Source organism: Pan troglodytes, chromosome 21 (assembly GCF_028858775.2).
Source record: "Pan troglodytes isolate AG18354 chromosome 21, NHGRI_mPanTro3-v2.0_pri, whole genome shotgun sequence".
Classification (NCBI taxonomy): Eukaryota; Metazoa; Chordata; class Mammalia; order Primates; family Hominidae; genus Pan; species Pan troglodytes.
The window spans coordinates 40673817-40695960 of NC_072419.2; the positions used below are offsets into that span (position 1 = coordinate 40673817).

At 41.6% G+C, this 22144-nt stretch overlaps 1 protein-coding gene across 9 annotated transcripts in view; it reads left to right on the top strand.

Annotated features, from left to right (window-relative positions):
• Nucleotides 1-22144, top strand: part of ITCH (itchy E3 ubiquitin protein ligase) — a 148118-nt gene that overhangs the window by 72637 nt on the left and 53337 nt on the right. For all 9 annotated transcript variants that reach the window (XR_010154201.1, XR_010154200.1, XM_003954427.6 and 6 more), the window contains 5 exons: nucleotides 2535-2692; nucleotides 4219-4408; nucleotides 8029-8124; nucleotides 11137-11311; nucleotides 15268-15337. Coding sequence is in view for 7 of the 9 variants with exons in the window: in XM_003954427.6 (XP_003954476.3) it covers nucleotides 2535-2692; nucleotides 4219-4408; nucleotides 8029-8124; nucleotides 11137-11311; nucleotides 15268-15337 (689 nt within the window). In the remaining 2 variants the exon portion in view is untranslated. The remainder of the gene's footprint in view (nucleotides 1-2534; nucleotides 2693-4218; nucleotides 4409-8028; nucleotides 8125-11136; nucleotides 11312-15267; nucleotides 15338-22144) is intronic.

Sequence of the window (22144 nt, forward strand, 5' to 3'; positions counted from 1 at the left end):
GGGATTTTAGAGTTCAAGATCTAGGAAGAGGAACAATTCTAAGTATCAAGGAAATTTAAGGAGTTGTACGGGTTATCAGATGACTCCATTGAAAAATTGAGATCAAAATGTTATAAGGGTGTACAGCATTGATGTTAAAATTCCCCAAATTTTAATCCCCAGCAACAAATCATAGCATTTTTGGAATCCTGTTTCTGCTGTACCTTTATCATAGTAGGTTTATCTCATGCACTGAATGTTCCTTCTCCCTCACATATCCCTAAAACTTGTCTAGCACTGAATGTGCAATTTAGTATGAATTTTCTAGCTGAAAGATTTTTAGGCATCTTGTAGTCAAGATAATACATTTTAGGATGCATTCTTGGGTCACATAACTCATCAGTAGCAGAGTCAGAGCTAGAAACCTTAATTTCCCAATTTTTGGTCTATTCTACTCGTTGTTATCTGTTATTTAAAAAGCAGCAGGAACTCTTCTTTCAAACTAGTTAGGAACGTCTTAAAATAGCATGGAGAGGCAATACGCAGTCTTAAAATGGTTTTGGAAACCTCACTTAGAAGAAGAGAAGCAGTGTCAAAGCTGACTCTTTCTGCATTCAGACCATGTTCTGCAGGTAGTCAACACTAATCAGGTGCTGACTGCCAATTACTGAGGTGTTCCCTCTATTATAAGCATTTGGGGAACCCCCAAAGTAGTGCTTGTCATACCTTACTGTCCACATATATAATCTGGGGATCTTGTTAAAATGCTAGCTCTGATATAGTAGGTCTAGAATAGTTTTGAAGATTGTGCATTTCTGACAAGCTCCTGTATAGTGCTCGTCCGTTTGGTTTAAAGACCACACTTTGAATAGAAAGGCCCTAAAGGATTTCTGTGGTACACAGTTTGAAAATGTCTTTTAAAATATGAGGACTGGTACGCAGTGGCTCATGCCTGTAATTGTAGCACTTTGGGAGGCCAAGGAGGGAGGATTGCTTGAGGTCAGGAGTTCAAGACCAGCCTGGGCAACATGGCGAAACCCTGTCTCTACAAAATACACAAAAGAATTAGCTGCGCGTGGTGGCAGGTGCCTGTAGTCCTACCTACTCGGGAGGCTGAGGCATGAGAACTGCTAGAACCTGGTAGGTGAAGGTTGCAGCGAGCTGAGATCACACCACTGCACTCCAGCCTGGGCGATGGAATGAGACGCTGTCTCAAAAAAAAAAAGGAAAAAAAAAACTATGTGAGGAGAGAGAGATGTTAATTAGCTTGACTGTAGTACTTTTTTTCACTATGTATATCAAAACATCATGTTATACTGTTTTTATTAAAAATAAATCATTGCAATACATGTTTTACAGAAAAAAAATTTAATACATGGTACTGCCTCTCTGTTTCTTTGTTTGTTTGAGACAGGGTCTCACTCTGTCTCCCAGGTTGGAGTGCAGTGGCGCAAGCTCAGCTCACTGCAACCTCCATTTCCCAGACTCAAACAATCCTCCCACCTCAGCCTCCTGAGTAGCTTCGACTACAGGCGTGCCCTGCCATGCCCAGCTACTTTTTAAATTTTTTTGTACAGACAGGGTCTTGTCATGTTGCCCAGGCTGATCTGTCACTCCTGCGCTTAAGTGATCCTTTCACCTCAGCTTCCCAAAGTGCTGCAATTACAAGCGTGAGCCACAGCACCTGGCCTCTGTTAGTTGAATCTATTAGATTTTATTTTGTTCAGGCTTATTCTGAAATTCCTAGGAGTATGGGTTAGTACCGTGTAGTGGTTTGGAGGTAGTACATACCAGAGCCTTGGCTGAGACATCTGCAGACTGGCTACTTATGCCCTTGTTTCTAATCTATGACTAGAGCCCCTCTGGAAGGAAAAGGAATCAGCTATATTTAGCCAACAGTAGCAGTAGCTTTCAGTCTGACATTTCCTGTTAGTGTTCTTCCCTCCTTTCTATCCCTCCAGTTGATGTCATTGCTTTGAAGAAATGACAGCTCCTTTAAAGAAAAGTCTGTGGTTACTTCTACTCTAAATCACTAGCTTTGAACATTTTGTGTACCATTGTACTGAGCTGGGGGATATCAGGGCCTAGTCCCTGGGAAATACGTGCACTTTGTTCTCCTAGCATGGGAAAACCAGACCTGCCTCAAACTTGAATTAATAGCCAGTGGAAATCAAGAAACAACAATGGTAAAGTTATCTGTGCTTGTGATAAAATAGTGCCCTAAGGATTTTGAGAACTTGACTTTGTTCCTGTTCATATAGGGCCTTCTGAAGGCTTATTTGAAATATGAACCAGCATACCTAATAGTTCTGAATGGCCACAAGTGTTCCTATGCCCTTGGACAACCCATCACTCTATCTCTAGATGAACTCTGGGGGTTATATAGGATTCTACCCAAAGGCTCTTTATGTATTTAATAAGGCTGACCAGAAATTAAAAAGTTTTGAAGCTCTTAAAAACTTAGAAGTTTTCATCCTCCTGCTGTTTTTTTTCTTAAATTCAAGGAGTATTCATTATTTCTCTCTCCCCCTTCCTTTTCCCCTCTTCTTATCCAGAGTGAGCACAAATGGATCAGATGACCCTGAAGATGCAGGAGCTGGTGAAAATAGGAGAGTCAGTGGGAATAATTCTCCATCACTCTCAAATGGTGGTTTTAAACCTTCTAGACCTCCAAGACCTTCACGACCACCACCACCCACCCCACGTAGACCAGGTTTGTATTCCAGCTCTCAATACTCTCGGAAATAATGTCCTGGTTGGCAATTAATCCTCAGTTAAGTGTCAGGAAATTCTTTTAGGTGAATTTTCTGCATGTATTTTTACATTTAAGATTTTGGAAAAGAATGATCTTTCTGTAGGTAACCAAAAGTGCCTTTTTCCTAAGTTTTTGTTCAAGGTGACATTACTGAGGCAGTGCTCTACTGAGAATGAAAATGACATGTGCGTAATATAAAGTATAGGCGGTGCAGATAACATGGCAATAACATTGTACCTTTCTTAAATGGTTTGTAACTATAACATAAATATACTAAATACTCAAGGATTTGGTTGCTTATTCCTAGTATATCCTTTAAAAAGTTAGTAAACGAAAACCCAACAATGCTAAATGACCCAGATTTTAAATAAAAAGTACACAACAAACAAGCATATTTTAGGTAGTAAAAATGTGAACACCTACAGTTAGACTATCCACTTCTCTGATAGCCAGAACAAATCTTTAATCTTACCTTTTATTGTTTCTCTCTGCTAATATGTGGGCAGGGAATGCAGTGTAGTTAAACCAAATATTACTAGAAAAGTACATTAGTTCTCTGCAAATAATTTTAAGTGAATTTCTATTCAATTATACATCTTCTCCTTTTTATTTTTTTATTTTTTGAGACAGGGTCTCACTGTGTCATCCAGACTGGAATGTGGTGACATCTCAGCTCACTGCCACCTCTACTTCCCAGGCTCAAGTGATTCTCTAGCCTCAGCCTCCCGAGTAGCTGGTACCACAGTCATGAGCCACCAATGCCTGGCTAAATATTTATATTTTTTGTAGAGATGGAGTTTTGCCATGTTGCCCAGGCTGGTCTGGAGCTCCTGAGCTGAAAGTGATCCTTCTGCCTCGGCCTCCCAAAGTGTGGGAGTTACGGGCGTAAGCCACTGCAGCCACATCTTCCCCTTTTATAGATAATTTGATTAATTGTATATTCTGAGTCTTTAAGATGTCTTTATTATAATCTTGGTGACTTCCTCTAGACATTGTTTTGTCCACAAGTATTTCTTAAAGGTGTAATGTATGACTACTAACTATCTGTAAGAATGTTATTTCTTATCAGACCTTCCATATTATAACCAACATCAAAAATTGGTCTGTAATCTGCAGGGTTTCACAGGAAAGCAGTTTTAAGGAGCTGGAAAATTAATAAATGAACTTAAAATACCAAGGAATATTAATAATTTCCTATTCTAAAAGTTTTTATTTCCAGTGACATCAGGAGATCAGAGAACCTGTACATGCTTCGTGATTAGTAATGGGACATAGGGATAGACAGGACCGAAAAAGTAAACAAGCCTATTAACTGGCAGCGTTGGTTATTTCCCATTACTCATTTCTTTAAGTAATTTTCACCTGTGCATCTACATCTTAAGTTTTATATTTATCATCTGCCTTTTATTTTTTACAGTTAAAATTCTATCCTGAATTTTAGAAAATAAAAGATTCTTTTCCTATTTTCCCCAAATCTTTTATAGCATCTGTCAATGGTTCACCATCTGCCACTTCTGAAAGTGATGGGTCTAGTACAGGCTCTCTGCCACCGACAAATACAAATACAAATACATCTGAAGGAGCAACATCTGGATTAATAATTCCTCTTACTATATCTGGAGGCTCAGGCCCTAGGCCATTAAATCCTGTAACTCAAGCTCCCTTGCCACCTGGGTGAGTAACTTTTTAAATTAACATATGTTGTCTTTAGGATTCTTCATAAGCCTACTTATTAATAAGGAAAATAACAGTAAACAACAGTAAACTCCATTGTTTTGATGACTGTTTTTTAATTTCTTTTTTTTTTGAGATGGAGTGCTCTGTCTCCCAGACTGGAGTGCAGTGGTGTGATCTTGGCTCACTGCGACCTCCGCCCCCTGGGTTCAAGTAATTCTCCTGCCTTAGCCTCCCTAGTAGCTAGGATTACAGGTGTGCACTACCAAGCCCGGCTAATTTTTGTATTTTTAGTAGGGGATTTCACCATGTTGGCCAGGCTGGTCTCGAACTCCTGACCTCAAGTGATCCGACCACCTCAACCTCTGAAAGTGCTGGGATTACAGGCATGAGCACCCAGCCAACTGTTTTTATGTTATTGTAACTGATTTTGGGGGATCTGGAGTCAAAATGAACAAGGAAAACACACCATATTTGAAATCTTCAGGGCAAAGTGGAAAAATATATTTTTTCATCAAAGGACCCTGAAAGTTAACCAAGGCCAATTAATAAAATAATCACCTAATTCCAATTGCCTTTTTCTTTAAGGGGGAAAAAAATCCCTTTTTAATATCAAACTATTTTTTTCATCAGAAGATCATTATAGGCTGGGCATGGTGGCTCACGCCTGTAATACCGGCATTTTGGGAGGCCGAGGCGGGCTGATCACCTGAGGTCAGGAGTTCGAGACCAGCCTGGCCAACATGCTGAAACCCCATCTCTACTAAAAATACAAAAAATTAGCTGGGTGTGGTGGCGGGCGCCTGTAATCCCAGCTACTCGGGAGGCTGAGGCAGGAGAATTGCTTGAACCTGGGAGGCAGAGGTTGCATTGAGCCAAGATCTTGCCACTGCACTCCAGCCTGGGCAACAAGAGCAAAACTCCATCTTGGGGAAAAAAGAAAAATCATTATAGCAAAGTGATAGATAATTCAGAAAACTGAGAAAATTTGTGCTCATAATCCCATTTTAATCTCTACTGATTATTTTAAGATTATTTTCTTCTTTTTTTTTTTTTCCAAGGCAGAAGAATTTTTCTTAGTACAGAACAAAATGAAAAGTCTCCCATGTCTACCTCTTTCTACACAGACACGGCAACCATCCGATTTCTCAATCTTTTCCCCACCTTTCCCCCCTTTCTATTCCACAAAACCGCCATTGTCATCATGGCCCATTCTCAATGAGCTGTTGGGTACACCTCCCAGACGGGGTGGTGGCCGGGCAGAGGGGCTCCTCACTTCCCAGTAGGGGCGGCCAGGCAGAGGCGCCCCTCACCTCCCGGACGGGGCGGCTGGCCAGGTGGGGGGCTGACCCCCCCCCACCTCCCTCCTGGACGGGGCGGCTGGCCGGGCAGAGGGGCTCCTCACTTCCCAGTAGGGGTGGCTGGGCAGAGGCGCCCCTCACCTCCTGGATGGGGCGGCTGGCCGGGCGGGGGGCTGACCCCCCCCCACCTCCCTCCTGGACGGGGCAGCTGGCCGGGCAGAGGGGCTCCTCACTTCCCAGTAGGGGCGGCCGGGCAGAGGCGCCCCTCACCTCCCGGATGGGGCGGCTGGCCAGGCGGGGGGCTGACCCCCCCCACCTCCCTCCCAGACGGGGTGGCTGGCTGGGCGGGGGGCTGACCCCCCCTACCTCCCTCCTGGACGGGGCGGCTGGCCGGGCAGAGGGGCTCCTCACTTCCCAGTAGGGGTGGCCGGGCAGAGGCGCCCCTCACTTCCCGGATGGGGCGGCTGGCCGGGCGGGGGGCTGACCCCCCCCACCTCCCTCCCTCCCAGACAGGGCGGCTGGCCGGGCGGGGGGCTGACCCCCCCACCTCCCTCCCGGACGGGGCGGCTGGCCGGGCAGAGGGGCTCCTCACTTCCCAGTAGGGGTGGCCGGGCAGAGGTGCCCCTCACCTCCCAGACGGGGCGGCTGGCCGGGCGGGGGGCTGACCCCCCCACCTCCCTCCCGGACGAGGTGGCTGCCGGGCGGAGACGCTCCTCACTTCCCAGACGGGATGGCTGCTGGACAGAGGGGCTCCTCACTTCTCAGACGGGGCGGTTGCCAGGCAGAGGGTCTCCTCACTTCTCAGACGGGGTGGCCGGGCAGAGACGCTCCTCACTTCCCAGATGTGATGGCGGCCGGGAAGAGGCGCTCCTCACTTCCTAGATGGGATGGCGGCTGGGCAGAGACGCTCCTCACTTTCCAGACTGGGCAGCCAGGCAGAGGGGCTCCTCACATCCCAGACGATGGGCGGCCAGGCAGAGACGCTCCTCACTTCCCAGATGGAGTGGCGGCCGGGCAGAGGCTGCAATCTCGGCACTTTGGGAGGCCAAGGCAGGCTGCTGGGAGGTGGAGGTTGTAGCGAGCCGAGATCACGCCACTGCACTCCAGCCTGGGCACCATTGAGCACTGAGTGAACGAGACTCCGTCTACAATCCCGGCACCTCGGGAGGCCGAGGCTGGCGGATCACTCGCGGTTAGGAGCTGGAGACCAGCCCGGCCAACACAGCGAAACTCCGTCTTCACCAAAAAAATACGAAAACCAGTCAGGCGTGGTGGCGCGCGCCTGCAGTCGCAGGCACTGGGCAGGCTGAGGCAGGAGAATCAGGCAGGGAGGTTGCAGTGAGCCGAAATGGCAGCAGTACCGTCCAGCTTCGGCTCGGCATCAGAGGGAGACCGTGGAAAGAGAGGGAGAGGGAGACCGTGGGGAGAGGGAGACCGTGGGGAGAGGGAGAGGGCGAGGGAAAAATATTTATTAAGATTATTTTCATAGATTGTTTTTAAGATACTCAGGTGTAATTTTTTCTTGTTTATTTTTTGTTTGTTTGTTTGAGATGAAATCTTGCTCTGTTGCCCAAGCTGTAGTGCAGTGGTGGGATCTTAGCTCTCTGTAACCTCCGTCTTCCGGGTTCAAGTGATTCTCTTGCCTTAGCATCCTGAGTAGCTGGGATTACAGGCACCTGCCACCATGCCCAGCTAATTTTTTTGTTTGTTTGTTTGAGATGGAGTCTCACTCTATTGTCCGGGCTGGAGTGCAATGATGCAATCTTGGCTTACTGCAACCACTGCCTCCCAGGTTAAAGTGATTCTCCTGCCTCAGCCTCCTGAGTAGTTGGGACTACAGGTGCCCACCATCATGCCCAGCTAATTTTTGTATTTTCAGTAGAAACGGGGTTTCACCACGTTGGCCAGGCTGGTCTTGAACTCCTGACCTCAAGTAATCCACCCGTCTCAGCCTCTCAAAGTGTTGGGATTACAGGTGTGAGCCACTGCGCCTGGCCATTTCTTTCCACTCAAATCCTGATTATACCCTGATTGAGAGTGACTTCATTATCCTAGGTAGACCGACCTCAAGCCTCTTCAGGAATATGTTTTCTCCTAGAGCAGATACTTGCATAGAAGAAATTGAATTCACTGTGTGCCACTGCCTGAAGATTACATTTCTTCACTTTATTCCTAAATTGTATTTGTATCATCTTTCTAAACTGACGTCCTTATTTGCCTTAGTTCAATAATGGTCATTTAATGGAAATGCAAAGACAGGATTAAAAAGCCGGGTAACTCATGCAAGTATTTTACCAGCCTTTTAATTTTGTATTTAAGTTGGGAGCAGAGAGTGGACCAGCACGGGCGAGTTTACTATGTAGATCATGTTGAGAAAAGAACAACATGGGATAGACCAGAACCTCTACCTCCTGGGTAAGTATCTGAATTTAAAAAGAATAATTTTATTTAGTCAGAATTGTGGATTACATCTGTATAATCTTCCCTACATTTCTGTTTTACTTTTTCTTGTCAGCCCTTTCTCTGTCCACTTTGTTTTGTGGTAAGTACAAATTAAAAAGAAGAGAGCTAGACAACTGATTAATTCAGAGCCTGATAAACAATTTTTGTTTTCACGCATATTTCTTTCTTCTTTTCTTTATTTTATAGAAACAACATCTCGCTATGTCGCCCAGGCTGGTTTTAAACTCCTGAGATCAAGCCATCCTCCCGCGTTGGCCTCCCAAAGTGCTGGGATTACAGGCGTGAGCTATCATGCCTGGCCCTATTTTCACTCATTTCTGACCTAAAGATTCCTTAGGTGGGCTGGGCGCAGTGGTTCACGCCTGTAATCCCAGCACTTTGGGAGGGCGAGGCGGGAGGATCACGAGCTCAGGAGATTGAGACCATCCTGGCTAACGTGGTGAAACCCCGTTTCTACTAAAAATACAAAAAAAAAAAAAAAGCCAGGCATGGTGGTGGGCACCTATAGTCCCAGCTACTTGAGAGGCTGAGGCAGGAGAATGGCATGAACCCAGGAGGCGGAGCTTGCAGTGAGCCGAGATCTCGCCACTGTACTCCAGCCTGGGCGACAGAGCAAGACTCTGTCTCAAAAAAAAAAAAAAAAAATTTCCTTAACTTTTCTTGTCTAAACTGTTTACCTGTTTACTAATACTGTAGTTTAAGTATTAGTTTCTTCAAGAGTAATTATTTAAATGAATAAGAATTAGAGCCCAGTCATATATTAAAATGAAGTTCTTATTATATTTAAAAAACTATAATAGCAAAATCATTTCAAATTAATTGGGGAAGTTAAGGATATATTAATACATGGTGTTAAGCCTTTAACATTAACATTAACATTACAGTCCAGGCGCGGTGGCTCGCGCCTGTAATCCCAGCACCTTGGGAGTCTGAGGTGGGGGGATCACGAGGTCAAGAGATCGAGACCATCCTAGCCAACATGTTGAAACCCCGTCTCTACTAAAAATACAAAAATTAGCTGGGTGTTGTGGCGCGCCTGTAGTCCCAGCTACTCCGGAGGCTGAGGCAGGAGAATGACTTGAACCTGGGAGGTGGAGGTGCAGTGAGCTGAGATTGTGCCACTGCACTCCAGCCTGGCGACAGATCAAGACTCCGTCAAAAAAAATATATATATATATAAAATAATTGAAGAAAAAATATTTTTTAATCCAGAGGAAAGTCAGTAACAAACATGGAAAAATACTTAACCTTGTTAGTAATCTGAAGGAAATATACCCTGAAAAGGTACTGTTTTAGTTATTAAATTAGCAGATAATATCAAGTGTTGGTGAGGAACTTTACGTTGTTAGTTGCTGCCAGGGCTAGGCACAGTGGCTGATGCCTGAAATCCTAGCACTTTGGGGGGCCAAGGTAGGATGGGCGCTTGAGGCCAGGAGTTTGAGACCAGCCTGGGCAGCATAGTGAGACCCCATCGCTATAGAAAGAAAAAGAAATTAGCTGGGCATGGTGGCATGTACCTGTAGTCCTAGTTAATCAGGAGTCTGAAGTGGGAGGATCTGTTGAGCCCAGGAGTTCAAGATTACAGTGAGCTGTGATCATGCCACTGTACTCGTGGGCAACAGAGCCAGCCCCTGTCATCCTCCCTGCATCTGCCCACCATAATTATGTATTAATACATACCCTTCATAATCCTCTCTGTGAAATTTATCCTAAAGAAACAATTCAAAGGAAGAAACAATTTGCTACATTAAGAATATTCATTATTTTATTATTTATATAACATCAGAATATTGGAAACCACCCTAAATAACCAAGCAGGTAGAAATCGTGAAGTCATTCGATTCATTTATGAATTATGTTCATAATCAACACAATCAATTCTTTCAAATGTTTTATTTAGAACATTTGTATCAATGTTTACTTACATATTTGTACCCATTTAAAATGATAGGAAGTGGGCTGGGCGTGGTGGTTCACGCCTGTAATCCCAGCACTTTGGGAGGCCGAGGTGGGCGGATCACCTGAGGTCGGGAGTTCGAGAGCTGCCTGACCAACATGGAGAAACCCTGTCTCTACTAAAAATACAAAATTAGCCAAGTGTGATGACGCATGCCTGTAATCACAGCTACTCAGGAGGCTGAGGCAGGAGAATCGCTTGAACCCGAGAGGCAGAGGTTGCGGTGAGCCAAGATCGCGCCATTGCACTCCATCCAGTCTGGGCAACAAGAGGGAAACTCTGTCTCCAAAAAAAAAAGATAGGAAGTTAGTTGTGTTCTTGCGAAAAATTGTGTGTGTGTGTTTTGTTTTGTTTTGTTTTGTTTTGTTTTGTTTTTTCGAGATGGAGACTCACTCTGTTGCCCAGGCTGGAGTGTATTGGCATGATCTCGGCTCACTGCAGCCCCCACCTCATAGGTTCAAGCAGTTCTCCTGCTCAGCGTCCCGCGTAGCTGGGACTACAGATCTGCGCCACCACACCTGGCTAATTTTTTGTATTTTTAGTAGAGATGGGGCTTCACCCTGGTGGCCAGGCTGGTCTTGAACTACTGACCTCAAGTGATCCACCTGCTTTGGCCTCCCAAAGTGCTAGGATCACAGGTGTGTGAGCCACTGCACCTGGCCAAAAAGTGCTTTTTGATATCTGTCCAAAGCTATATATTTAATTTGTGTCCCTATTATGATTGAAACAGTAAAAACAACATTGAAAAGAAACTCAAAACTTAATGACTGTTTGAGACTTACTCACTAAATATGTATTGCATTTTAAGAACCTGACTAATGCATCTTATGAACTTTCAAGAAATAAATTTTTAGAAACATTTCTCTTAAGTTCACTTACAAACTATTTAAAAATACATAAAAGACTCCAGATAAATCAAAAGTAGTTTCTCAAGGTAAAATATTCTATCTGTTCCACAAGTATTTGTTGAATTAGCTTGTTTTTTTTTTTTTTTTTTTCTGATTTAGCTGGGAACGGCGGGTTGACAACATGGGACGTATTTATTATGTTGACCATTTCACAAGAACAACAACGTGGCAGAGGCCAACACTGGAATCCGTCCGGAACTATGAACAATGGCAGCTACAGCGTAGTCAGCTTCAAGGAGCAATGCAGCAGTTTAACCAGAGATTCATTTATGGGGTGAGCAGCCTGTTGTTTAATAAACTAATAAGAGTATTTTGTTTCTAGCCCCTTCCAGCATATGTCATGGAAAGCACTAAAAAGAAGGTGCAAGTAGCATGGCAACCCAGTTGTTGCTGTTAGTAGGTATTATTTTTAGACCTTGTCTGGGGTATTCTGTGTGTGATCTAGTTTTTCCTTTTTGTAATTTGCTTAAGTCCAACTTCCTCTTCTTTTTAATGTCAAAAATAAGCAAAAAATAAGTTAGGACAACTTAAAATTCATGAACAATAGAGTAGTGAAAATAAACCCAAGCAGCTTGAAAATAATTAAAACATTTCTAAATTTACTAGTGCCTTGGGTCTAAGAGCATCTGACTCTAAAGTGGTTGTGCAAAACTGATGATAGAGTTTAACCACTTTTTACCATTTGGAGATAAGGCTTACCTAATAAATTATTTGGTACTCTGGGAGACTGAAGAAATTTGATCCTTTATAGGAGTATGCTTACTATATTATTCTGGCTTTAAATCTTTATTATCTTTGATATAAAATCATTTCCCTTCTAGAAACAAATGGTTTAAATTTTACATATTTTCCTGTAGAGCAATATTGCAGTAATAGTGTAAGTACTCCAAAATCTTCCTTTGCTATGCAGTCTTTGGTGCTAGGAATTTTATAATCTCTCAAGTCATACAGTATCATTGATCTTTTGTCTTGAGGAAAAGGAAAATAATCCATTGAGAAATATGATTCTCTATGCCAAACAAGATGGATTTGTTATATAGAACCTAAACGAAGAAAATCAAGCCTTAAGGAGCTCAGGAGAAAATGCACCCTCCATCACCATCTCTTCCCCTCCACTGCCATTGGTATCATCCCTGTTAGAATTCATCAGAGTAAAATAGCACCTTTCATATTCGTTTCCTAACTAGGCATAGTTTTATCCCTTTTCTTCATATTCTTGTCTATTCCTTATACCTCATCATCATAATAGCACTCACTGCTGTAGACAAATTCACCTTTATCAGCAGCCTTCCCTTTGTTCCTTGGTTATGACTCAGGTACTTTTCTTTCATATAACAATTTTTTCCTGCCACTTTCTCTAAACAGATGCTAACTATATTTCCCCTCCCAGTGGTTTTAAAGCTGAAATGAATTTTGTCTCTTGTGTACTTTACCCTTCTTTTCATTTTTTTTTTCTATGCTGTTTTACTTCTTCCTTCCTTTCTAAATTATAATCACCTGTGGTATGCCTGGCCAAATTTCTTCTAGGTTTGAATACCTAGCTTGCCTGCCTTCTTTAAAACTAGTTTCCACATGGGTGTTCAGTGGAAAGAGCATGGGCTTTGCAGTTAGACACATCTGGGTTCGAATCCTGGTTCCACAGTTACTTTCTCCATATGACTTTGAGTAAGTTACTTAACCTCATCAAGACTTATTTCCTTTATCTGTAAAATAAATACAGATATAAAATTGCCTCAGAGTTTTTCTGAGGATTCTTTAAAATAAAGTTCCAATATATTTGGCATGTACTGAATGCTTAGAAATGTTAGTTCCCATCTCTTCTCTCCTTCATATTCACCTCTGTATATGTACCCTTTATCTCATTTTTGCATTACACAATCTTTCAAAGCATTCTTTTAAAAGAGAGATTTAGCAGATTTCTGGAGAACCAACGGTGTGTTTTGACTACTGTAATCCTGACCGATTTAGTACTCGGAGTCTTTGGAATTTTTTTTTGTTTTTTAAGTACAGCTTCTCCTTCATCATCCTGTCCCCCCGCCCATTCCAATATAATCTGAACAATTTTCTGAAATTTTTACTCTTTGTACTTGATGTGGAGTGGTTTGAAATTACATAGAATCTAAACAGCCTATTTTAGTTAACATAGCCAAAGATATAAGCTGAAGTGAATTAATTTAACATCCTTAATAACATTTACTTTAAAAATGATGGGGTGTTGCTGAGAAATAGTCTGTTTATTGAGTATATGAAGTGGCCTTTGTCCACCATTGTTGTTGTGACTCTTACTAGCATACAGAAACTGTCATACACCCAGCATTTTAAGTCTCAGAGTGGATATGGTTGACAGTAAAACACTGTGTAATGGTTCTTCCTGGTCCATGGCTTAATTGTGCATGTCCCTAGTTTATCCGTCCAGGGAGAGCCAGTGGGGTTGGCTTCAGTCTTAAAATTGTCAGTACAGTATGTCACGTGCCAAACTTTTCAGACCTCATCTGTAACTTGGGCTCAGACCTTTTGTAGTGTTTCCCGCTGGCCTCCCTGTTCTCACATCTTCTCATAATCATGTCTGTCAGGAGGAGCAAGGCAGTTCTCGACAGCACTAAATCCAAGAGTTATTATATCAGTAGTGTAATATAGCTCATATCCTTTAAAACCTCATCAATCAACCAGGTTTCTGTAGTAGGCCAGTGACATGGGGTTGTAGGGGTGGGTAAAGAAACAAGAAGAGATAGCAGGGGAGCTGCTCTATATTGAGATTTAAGAGAAACAACCAAATGTAACATAAGGACTTTGTTTGGATCCTGATTTTAACAAATAAGCAATCATGCATTTAATTACAGATTAGGTATTGGATGATAAAATTAACATTGATTCTTTACCACATGTCATAATGACATTGTGATTATGTAAGAAAATGTCAGCTGGGCGCTGTGGCTCACACCTGTAATCCCAGCACTTTGGGAGGCCGAGGCGGGTGGATCACGAACAAGGTCAGGAGTTTGAGGCCAGCCTGACCAACATGGTGAAACCCGGTCTCTACTAAAAATACAAAAAGTTAGCTGGGCGTGGTGGCGCGTGCCTGTGATCCCAGCTACTCAGGAGGCTGAGGCAGGAGAATCACTTGAACCTGGGAGGCGGAGGCTACAGTGAGCCGAGATCGTGCCACTGTACTCCAGCCTGGGCGACAGAGTGAGACTCCATCTCAAAAAAAAAAAGAAAAGAAAATGTCCACAAAGTCCACAAATTTTAGAGAGACATACTAAAATATGTAGTAGAGGTGAAATAATGTTTGATTTTCGCTTCAACAAAGAACAGGAGAAAAGAGATAAAGAAACTTGGCAAAGTCTTGATAAGTGTTGAATCCTGGTGCTGGGTATGTGGGAATGTGGGATTCATTGTCCTGTTTTACTTGTTTTTTTTTCTTCCCCATAGTAAAATTATTTTTAATGCAGTTAGACTCTTGTTTATCTTACTGAAGAAGAAAGGGTTTAACCAAGTCTTACTGGGTGACCACATAATTATCTCTACTTAATTATACATTTAAATCAAAACAGACTTAATATCTCTACACAGAGTCGGTGTGACTTTTGTTTTCTTTTTCCAAAGGTTGACTCTTACTTTGCTTTCATCTTATCTAGCCAAATCTTTCTCTCCACCAATGTGATCATTGGAAACAGAACTTTTAAGAAGTCTTCCATACAGTTCTAGGCTCATTAACACTTTCCAGCTGGAAACCTTTCCTTCCACTCATCTGGCAGCCCACTCTTCCTGTTCCCCCAACTCTCTTCTCATAATTCTTTGTATGTCACATGTTCTGTATTTGATCTTCTGTTTTTGAGTTACACATATAATATTTTTCATAGTCATATGATGATTCTGGGTACTGGTATTGTAAATGACTTTTGGGGGGGTTATATATTTTTCTAATTTTTATATTATTGATGTAAAATTTGTAGCACAAAGGAAAAATGGTCATTTTGGGGATGAGGATTACATATATGTATAGTATTTTAATTTTAAATAATTTTAAATGTTAGGTAATGTTTGCACAGGTTTTTTTTAAACCAAACCAAAGTATATTGGCATTTATCCATAACCATGTGACACTTCTTTAAGATACAAACTCTCTGTGTTATACATTGCCAGGGAAGGGAAATCAGAACTCATAAGCTTGCTGTCAGATAATTTGTTAAGTTGTTAATAGTTTCATCACTTTTTGGTTCTTTTTAGAATCAAGATTTATTTGCTACATCACAAAGTAAAGAATTTGATCCTCTTGGTCCATTGCCACCTGGATGGGGTAAGTCACATGAGTTTCTTCATTGAGTTCTGTCATTTCATTTTTGTTCTCTTCCAATTGTGTCATTTTAAAACAGATATTTATGTCTGATACTGTGCTCTTGCTTGAGTGAATGTCTGGGAAGTTTTTTTTAATATATGTATCAGTTTAATTCACAAACAGGCATTAAATTCCCCAAACATTAAGTGGACTCTTTATAAACTTTTATTGACGCTCATAATTATTTTACTCTTCTACAGTTTAAAGATACTGATCACCCAGCAATAAAAAAGGAATGGGCTATTGATACACCAGTAGGTCTGGGTGGACTTCAAGAGTAATTTGCTTGATGAAGAAAGTCAGTCTCAAAAGATCACATCCTGTGTGATTCAATTCATGTAACATTCTCAAAATGACAAAACTAGAGATGGAGAACATATTAGTACTTGTCAGGAAACAGGGTAGGTGGGAAGTGGATTCAAATATTAAAAGGTAACATAAGGGGGTTTTACGTGATGATGATGATTCCATCATCTTGATTCCATCAAGATCCACAAGATGATTCTGTATCTTGATTTTGGTAATAGGTGATTACATTAATAATGTATACATGAGATAATGCATAGAACTATATATTTACAGAAATGAATTCAGCTTTTAAACATGGTGAAAATTTAACAATGTTTGTGGTTAACAATAATGTACCAATGCCACTTCTGTGGTTTTGATGCTGTACTGTAGTTATATAAGATGTCACCATCGGAGAAAAATGAAGTATATGTGAGACTTTTTGTGCAATTTTTTACATCCTGTGAGTAATAATTAATTCAAAATAAAAAGCTTTTTAAAAAATTGTAATCACATTGGTTCTCCTAAAACAAGGTTCAGAGTTTGGTTAAGTTGGCATTATCTGATAGAAGAGTGGAAGGAGCACATGTGAAGGTGTCAACTTCATGCCCTACACCATGGAGCTCAAGAGCATGTGCTGTTATTGAGTATATCTGATACCTTAGTTATTAAAATAGACCTTAATAGACTTTAAGCTGGACCTACCCTACTAGGTTCTATTTTATAGTGTTATGTAATACTCACAGCATTATATAGCAAGGTTTCAGAATAAAGATGGCAGTATAGAAAGTTTTGCATAGAAGCAAGATAATAATATATTATAATAGAAAGTGGAAAACAACATAAAGCCCATTGTGGAACCAGAGTTTTGTCTTCAAGAGCTGAAGATACTTCATAATATTGGGATAAATTCAGAAAGTGATATTTCTAGATTGGGAAAAGTTGGTCCCCAAGATACATTGTTCTAGCAGTACTGAGTTATGGAGAAAAAATGTTGGTGTGTCAAGATCACATGAGTCTGGTTAATAAATGCTACTGGGGGTATAAGCTTTTCTTTGAGAAATCTCATTGCTCTTATTTAAAGGTATCTATTCTCAAAACACTTCTGTGAGTCAAAAAGGTAAAAAATGTATTAGGCCATACATATAACTGTTATTGTTATTAGCTTATAACAACAGGAGGACATATGAAAGTTGTGGGCCCGATGCAGTGACTTACACTTATAATCCTAACACTTTAGGAGGCTGAGGCAGGTGAATCGCTTCAGTTCAGGAGTTCAAGACCAGCCTGACCAACATGGTGAAACCCTGTCTCTACTAAAAGTACAAAAAAATTAGGTGGGCTTGGTGGCCCGTGCCTGTAATCCCAGCTGCTCAGGAGGCTGAGGCAGGAGAGTCACTTGAACCCGGGAGGCGGAGGTTGCAGTGAGCCAAGATCGCGCCATTGCTCTCCAGCATAGGCAACAGAGCGAGACTCCGTCTCAAAAAAAAAAAAAAAAAAAAAAAAATTAGCCAGGCATGGTGGTGCTTGCCTATAGTCCCAGCTACTCTTGAGGCTGACGTGGGAGGATCGCTTGAGCTTGGGAGTTTGAGGCTTCAGAGAGCCGAGATCACACTATTGCACTCCAGCCCGGGTGAGAGAGCAAGACCCTGTCTCAAAAAAAAGAAGAAAGCAAGTTGTGAATTTCTGTCTTTACCAAAGCTTGGCAGCCTGGAGTTAAGGACTCCTCTGTCTCTACTGAAGCCTAAGAGTGGTCAGTGAATGGTTAGTATGAAGTACTTTAGAAGAGGGGATGTTGCCCTTACAAGGCATATTAAACTTAACCTGTCAGATTGCATTCCCAGACATGGAAGGTTTTATTTCTAGAGTTTCCCAGCTTTATTTCTAGAGTTGTATGTCTTATGTTAGAGAAGGAGAAAAAAACTCATGCACTAAAATGATATATCCAAAGGATATGTATTTATCCTCTTAATTTTATTGCAGGCCAGGCATGGTGGCTCACACCTGTCATCTCAGCGCTTTGGGAGGCTGAAGTGGGAACATTGCTTGAGCCCGGGAGTTGGAGATCAGCCTGGGCAACATAGCGAAAACCTGTCTTTATAAAAAAATACAAAAAATAATCTGGGTGTGGTGGAACACCTCCTAATCCCAGTTTCTTGGGAGGCTGAGGTGGGAGGATCACCTGAGCCTGGGAAGTCAAGGCTGCAAGTAGGCCAAGATTTTGCCACTGTGCTTCAGCCTGGGCAACAGAGTGAGACCCTGTCTCAAAAAAAAAAAAAAAAAAAGTTGCAGAAAAAATATGACCTGCTTCATGGTTATGGTCAGAAACAAAACTGTTTTACTCCTTCTCTAGGGCAGGTGTAGAAAAAAATGCCTCTTGCTTATAGAAAGCTGAATTGTGAGCTGCGTTTCCTTTATCAGAAAAGTCTTTCCTGCAAGTTGGTCCTTGCCTTCTGTATTCATCATTTTCTTTATCATCCAGATCTTTCTCATTTTTACTTTAGCCAACAACACTTCGCTAAAATACTGTGTTAAAGATCCAGCTTAGCCAGGTTATTAGAGTCTTGTTCTGCTATTTTACGGTCTGCTTATTTTTAGGTTTCACATTCCTCATGTTGAAGTAGTGTCCCTTCCTACAGATGTTTATGATTATCCTACTCAGACTGAGCACTGCTTTATAACTTGCTGCCTTTGGGGCATATACCTTACTTGTAGAACCAGTGACAGCACTGGTACTATATCAGATGAAGCAACCCACCCAACATACCTTCAGGATTGACCCAGGTTGATAGAATCCCATCTTACAGCTTGCACCCTTTCAGACTTTTATATGCTGGGACTAGACATTCCTACCTCATAAGCTCAGTGAATAATTGGTTTTTTAGAGATGGGGGTCTCCCTGTGTTGCCCAGGCTGGAGTGCAGTGGCTGTTCTCCAGCATAGTAATTGCACACTACAGCTTTGAACTCCTGGCCTCAAGCAATGCCTCAGCCTCCTGAGTAGCTGGAATTACAGTTTTGTGCCACCATGCCTAGCTAGGCAGTGAAGAATTTTTAACACATGAAAATACTATAGAGGATAAAGAACAAAGAGTACTTTTGGTTCACCAGTATTATTTAATAGGGCTTTGTATAGGTGCTTCGCCAATCAAGTATGAAGATATTCTCTCATTTTCCTAGTTACTGTGAAAGAATACATAGAATGACAAGAAGTGACTGTTTTTTACTGTTTTATTCATCAAGTCAGGGAGTGTTCTAATCTGCATTTGGATTTGATGTTCAGTAATTTCAGTATTGTTTATTATGTGATTTTTCAACAAAGTCAGAAATCCGTTCTACAGCCACAGCACTTCCTCTCATTAAGTAGATGAGCCTTCAGTTCACAAATGTGTTAAGGCTGATCTCAGCAGCATATACTTAGAATATATATGAGAAAAATGTTTGCTATTAATTTTCTCTTGCCTCATGTTATCTTCTGAAAGGAAAATCTTGGCCTGAAATCTGAACTTTGCTGACAGATAAAAGATGAATGGCCATTACAGTGGCTCACGCCTGTAATCCCAGTACTTTGGGAGGCCAAGGCTTGTGTCCAGGAGTTCGATACCAGGCTGGGGCAACATGGTGAAACCCCATCTTTACAAAAAATACAAAAATTAGTTGGGTGTGGCATGCCTGTAGTTCCAGCTACTTGGGTGGCTGAAGTGGGAGGGTTGCTTGAGCCCGGGAGGTCAAGGCTATAGTGCGCTGTGATTGTATCACTGCACTCCAACCTGGGCAACAGAGTGATACTCTTTCAAAAAACCAAAAGAAAGAGAGAAAAAAGTTGAGTATGTGCTCAGCTATATACTTAGGGTATTATTTTTAGGTTATAAAATTATTTGGATATATATTTTTAAACAAGAAAGAGAATTCTGGCCGGGTACGGTGGCTCATGCCTGTAATTCCAGCACTTTGGGAGGTCGAGGCGGGTGAATCACCTGAGGTCAGGAGTTCGTGATCAGCCTGGCCAACATGGTGAAACGCTGTCTCCACAAAAAATACAAAAATTAGCTGGGAGTGGTGGTGGACGTCTGTAGTACCAGCTATTTGGGAGGCTGAGGCAGGAGAATTGCTTAAACCTGAGAGGTCGAGGCTGCAGTGAGCTGAGATCGCACCACTGCACTCCAGTCCAGCCTGGGTGACAGAGCAAGGCTCCGTCTCAAAAAAGAAGAAGAAGAAGAAGAAAGAGAGAATTCTGGATTCTGCAAATAAATTTTTAAAATTTAATGCGACTGCCAAGACATGAACTTATCTTGCTGTTATGTTAACAAGAGCAAGCTGTAACACTGTGGGTGATTATGTTTTTCTTTAGAGACAGCCTTTGAGTTGGTGATAAGCTTATGCACTGAAGAAGCCTTGACCAGCAAAACCTGTGTCATGAGAGGCAGAGTCCCACTTTTCTGTATATTATGCACATTGGAATTCTATTTTCATTTTAAGCTAAGCTGACATAGAAAGTAGCTTTAAATGTCAGAAGCAGGTTTGTGATACTCACTAGTTACATCCATTGTAACCTCTGTTATCACTACTACTTGAAATCATGGAATTATGTTGGAAATAAAATTAAATATTACCAAATACGAACTTGACAAGACTATAATTTGGCCTAAAACTGATCCAGATGATCTCAAGTGTTAATTTGAAAAATAGTTACCAATTTTTCTTTTTTCTTTTCCTGTTTTTTTTTTTTTTTTTGAGATGGAGTTTTGCTCTTGTCGCCCAGGCTGGAGTGCAATGGCATGATCTTGGCTCACTGCAACCTCTGCCTCCCGGGTTCAAGCGATTCTCCTGCCTCAGTCTCCCTAGTAGCTGGGATTACAGATGCCCACCACCATGCTCAGCTAATTTTTGTATTTTTAGTAGAGACGGGGTTTCGACCTGTTGGCCACGCTGGTCTCAAACTCGTGACCTCAGGCCATCCGCCTACCTTAGCCTCCCAGAGTCCTGGGATTACAGGCGTGAGCCACAGCGCAGGACCAATAGTTAACCAATTTTTCAAACCACAGGAAATAAAAATTAGCCATGTCAACATGGATTAAGCTTAAATTTTTGTTTAAAATGCTGATTTTTAGAAACTAAGCTTTTTAAAAAGTTTCAGTTCATTCTATGATCTTTAATACATCAGTTATTCATTTTGAGACATGTTGAACAAATAAATTAGGATACAGCAGGAATCCCATCTTTTGAAGAATTCATTGGTAATGGGACAGAGAAGTCAGTAATTCAAAAACAGCAGAACTGTTAAAATTTCAAGTCTACTTAATTTGTTTATTAAAAGAGAAAATGATATCCACATTTTTTTTTTTTTTTTTGAGACGGAGTCTTGCTCTGTCGCCAGGCTGTAATCCATCTCAGCACACTGTAACCTCTGCGTCCCGGGTTCAAGCAGTTCTCCTGCCTCAGCCTCTCGAGTTGCTGGGACTACAGGTGCACACCGCCATGCCTGGCTAGTTTTTTTTTTTGTTTTTTTTTTTTGTATTTTAGTAGAGACGGGGTTTCACCATGTTGCCCAGGTTGGTCTTGAACTCCTGAGCTCAGGCAATCCGCCCGCCTCGGCCTCCCAAAGTGCTAGGATTACAGGCATGAGCTACTGCGCCCGGCCAATATCCACATCTTCTAAACCTTAATGGGGAGATTTCAGGAAAGCAGGTAAAATTTTGTACACTGGGAACACGAAAACAGGGAGAATCCTAAAGCAAGAGGCAGTTGGGGAACAAGCAGCAGCTTTAGATGCAGTAATTAGAGAACTGAGTTCTGCTTCCTATCCCTTGTATAGAAAGTTACTGTAGATATTTAGGATTTTGGAACTGGGTATATTAAGGAACGAGATATGTTAAGTGTATTAAGAAAAGAAGTATTTTTTAGTTGAATAATGCCTAGCATATACCTTATATTATATTCCTTATTTTGTATATATATGTATGTATATATACACACTCCCAAATTACATTATATTCCTTATTTTATATATGTTTTTATATATTGTGTGTGTGTGTGTGTATGTGTGTGTGTGTGTGTGTATGTGTATATATATATATATATATATATATATTTTTTTTTTTTTTTTTTTTGAGACAGGGCTTCACTTTGTCACCCAGGCTAGAGTGCAGTGGCATGATCTCAGTTCACTGCAGTCTTGACCTCCCAGGTTCAGGTGACCCTCCTGCCTTAGCCCCGGAAGTTGCTTCTCTGTCCCATTACCAATTAATTCTTCAAAAGATAGGACTCTTCTGGTATCCTAATTTTTTTATTTGTTCAACATGTCTCAAAATGAATAACTGATGTATTAAAGATCACAGAATGGATTCAAACTTTTTAAAAAGCTTAGTTTCTAAAAATCAAGTTGTACAAGTTGTGGGGCTAAGGCAGGAGGATCACCTGAACCTGGGAGGTCAAGGCTGTAGTGAGCTGAGATCACGCCACTGCACTCCAGCCAGGGTGA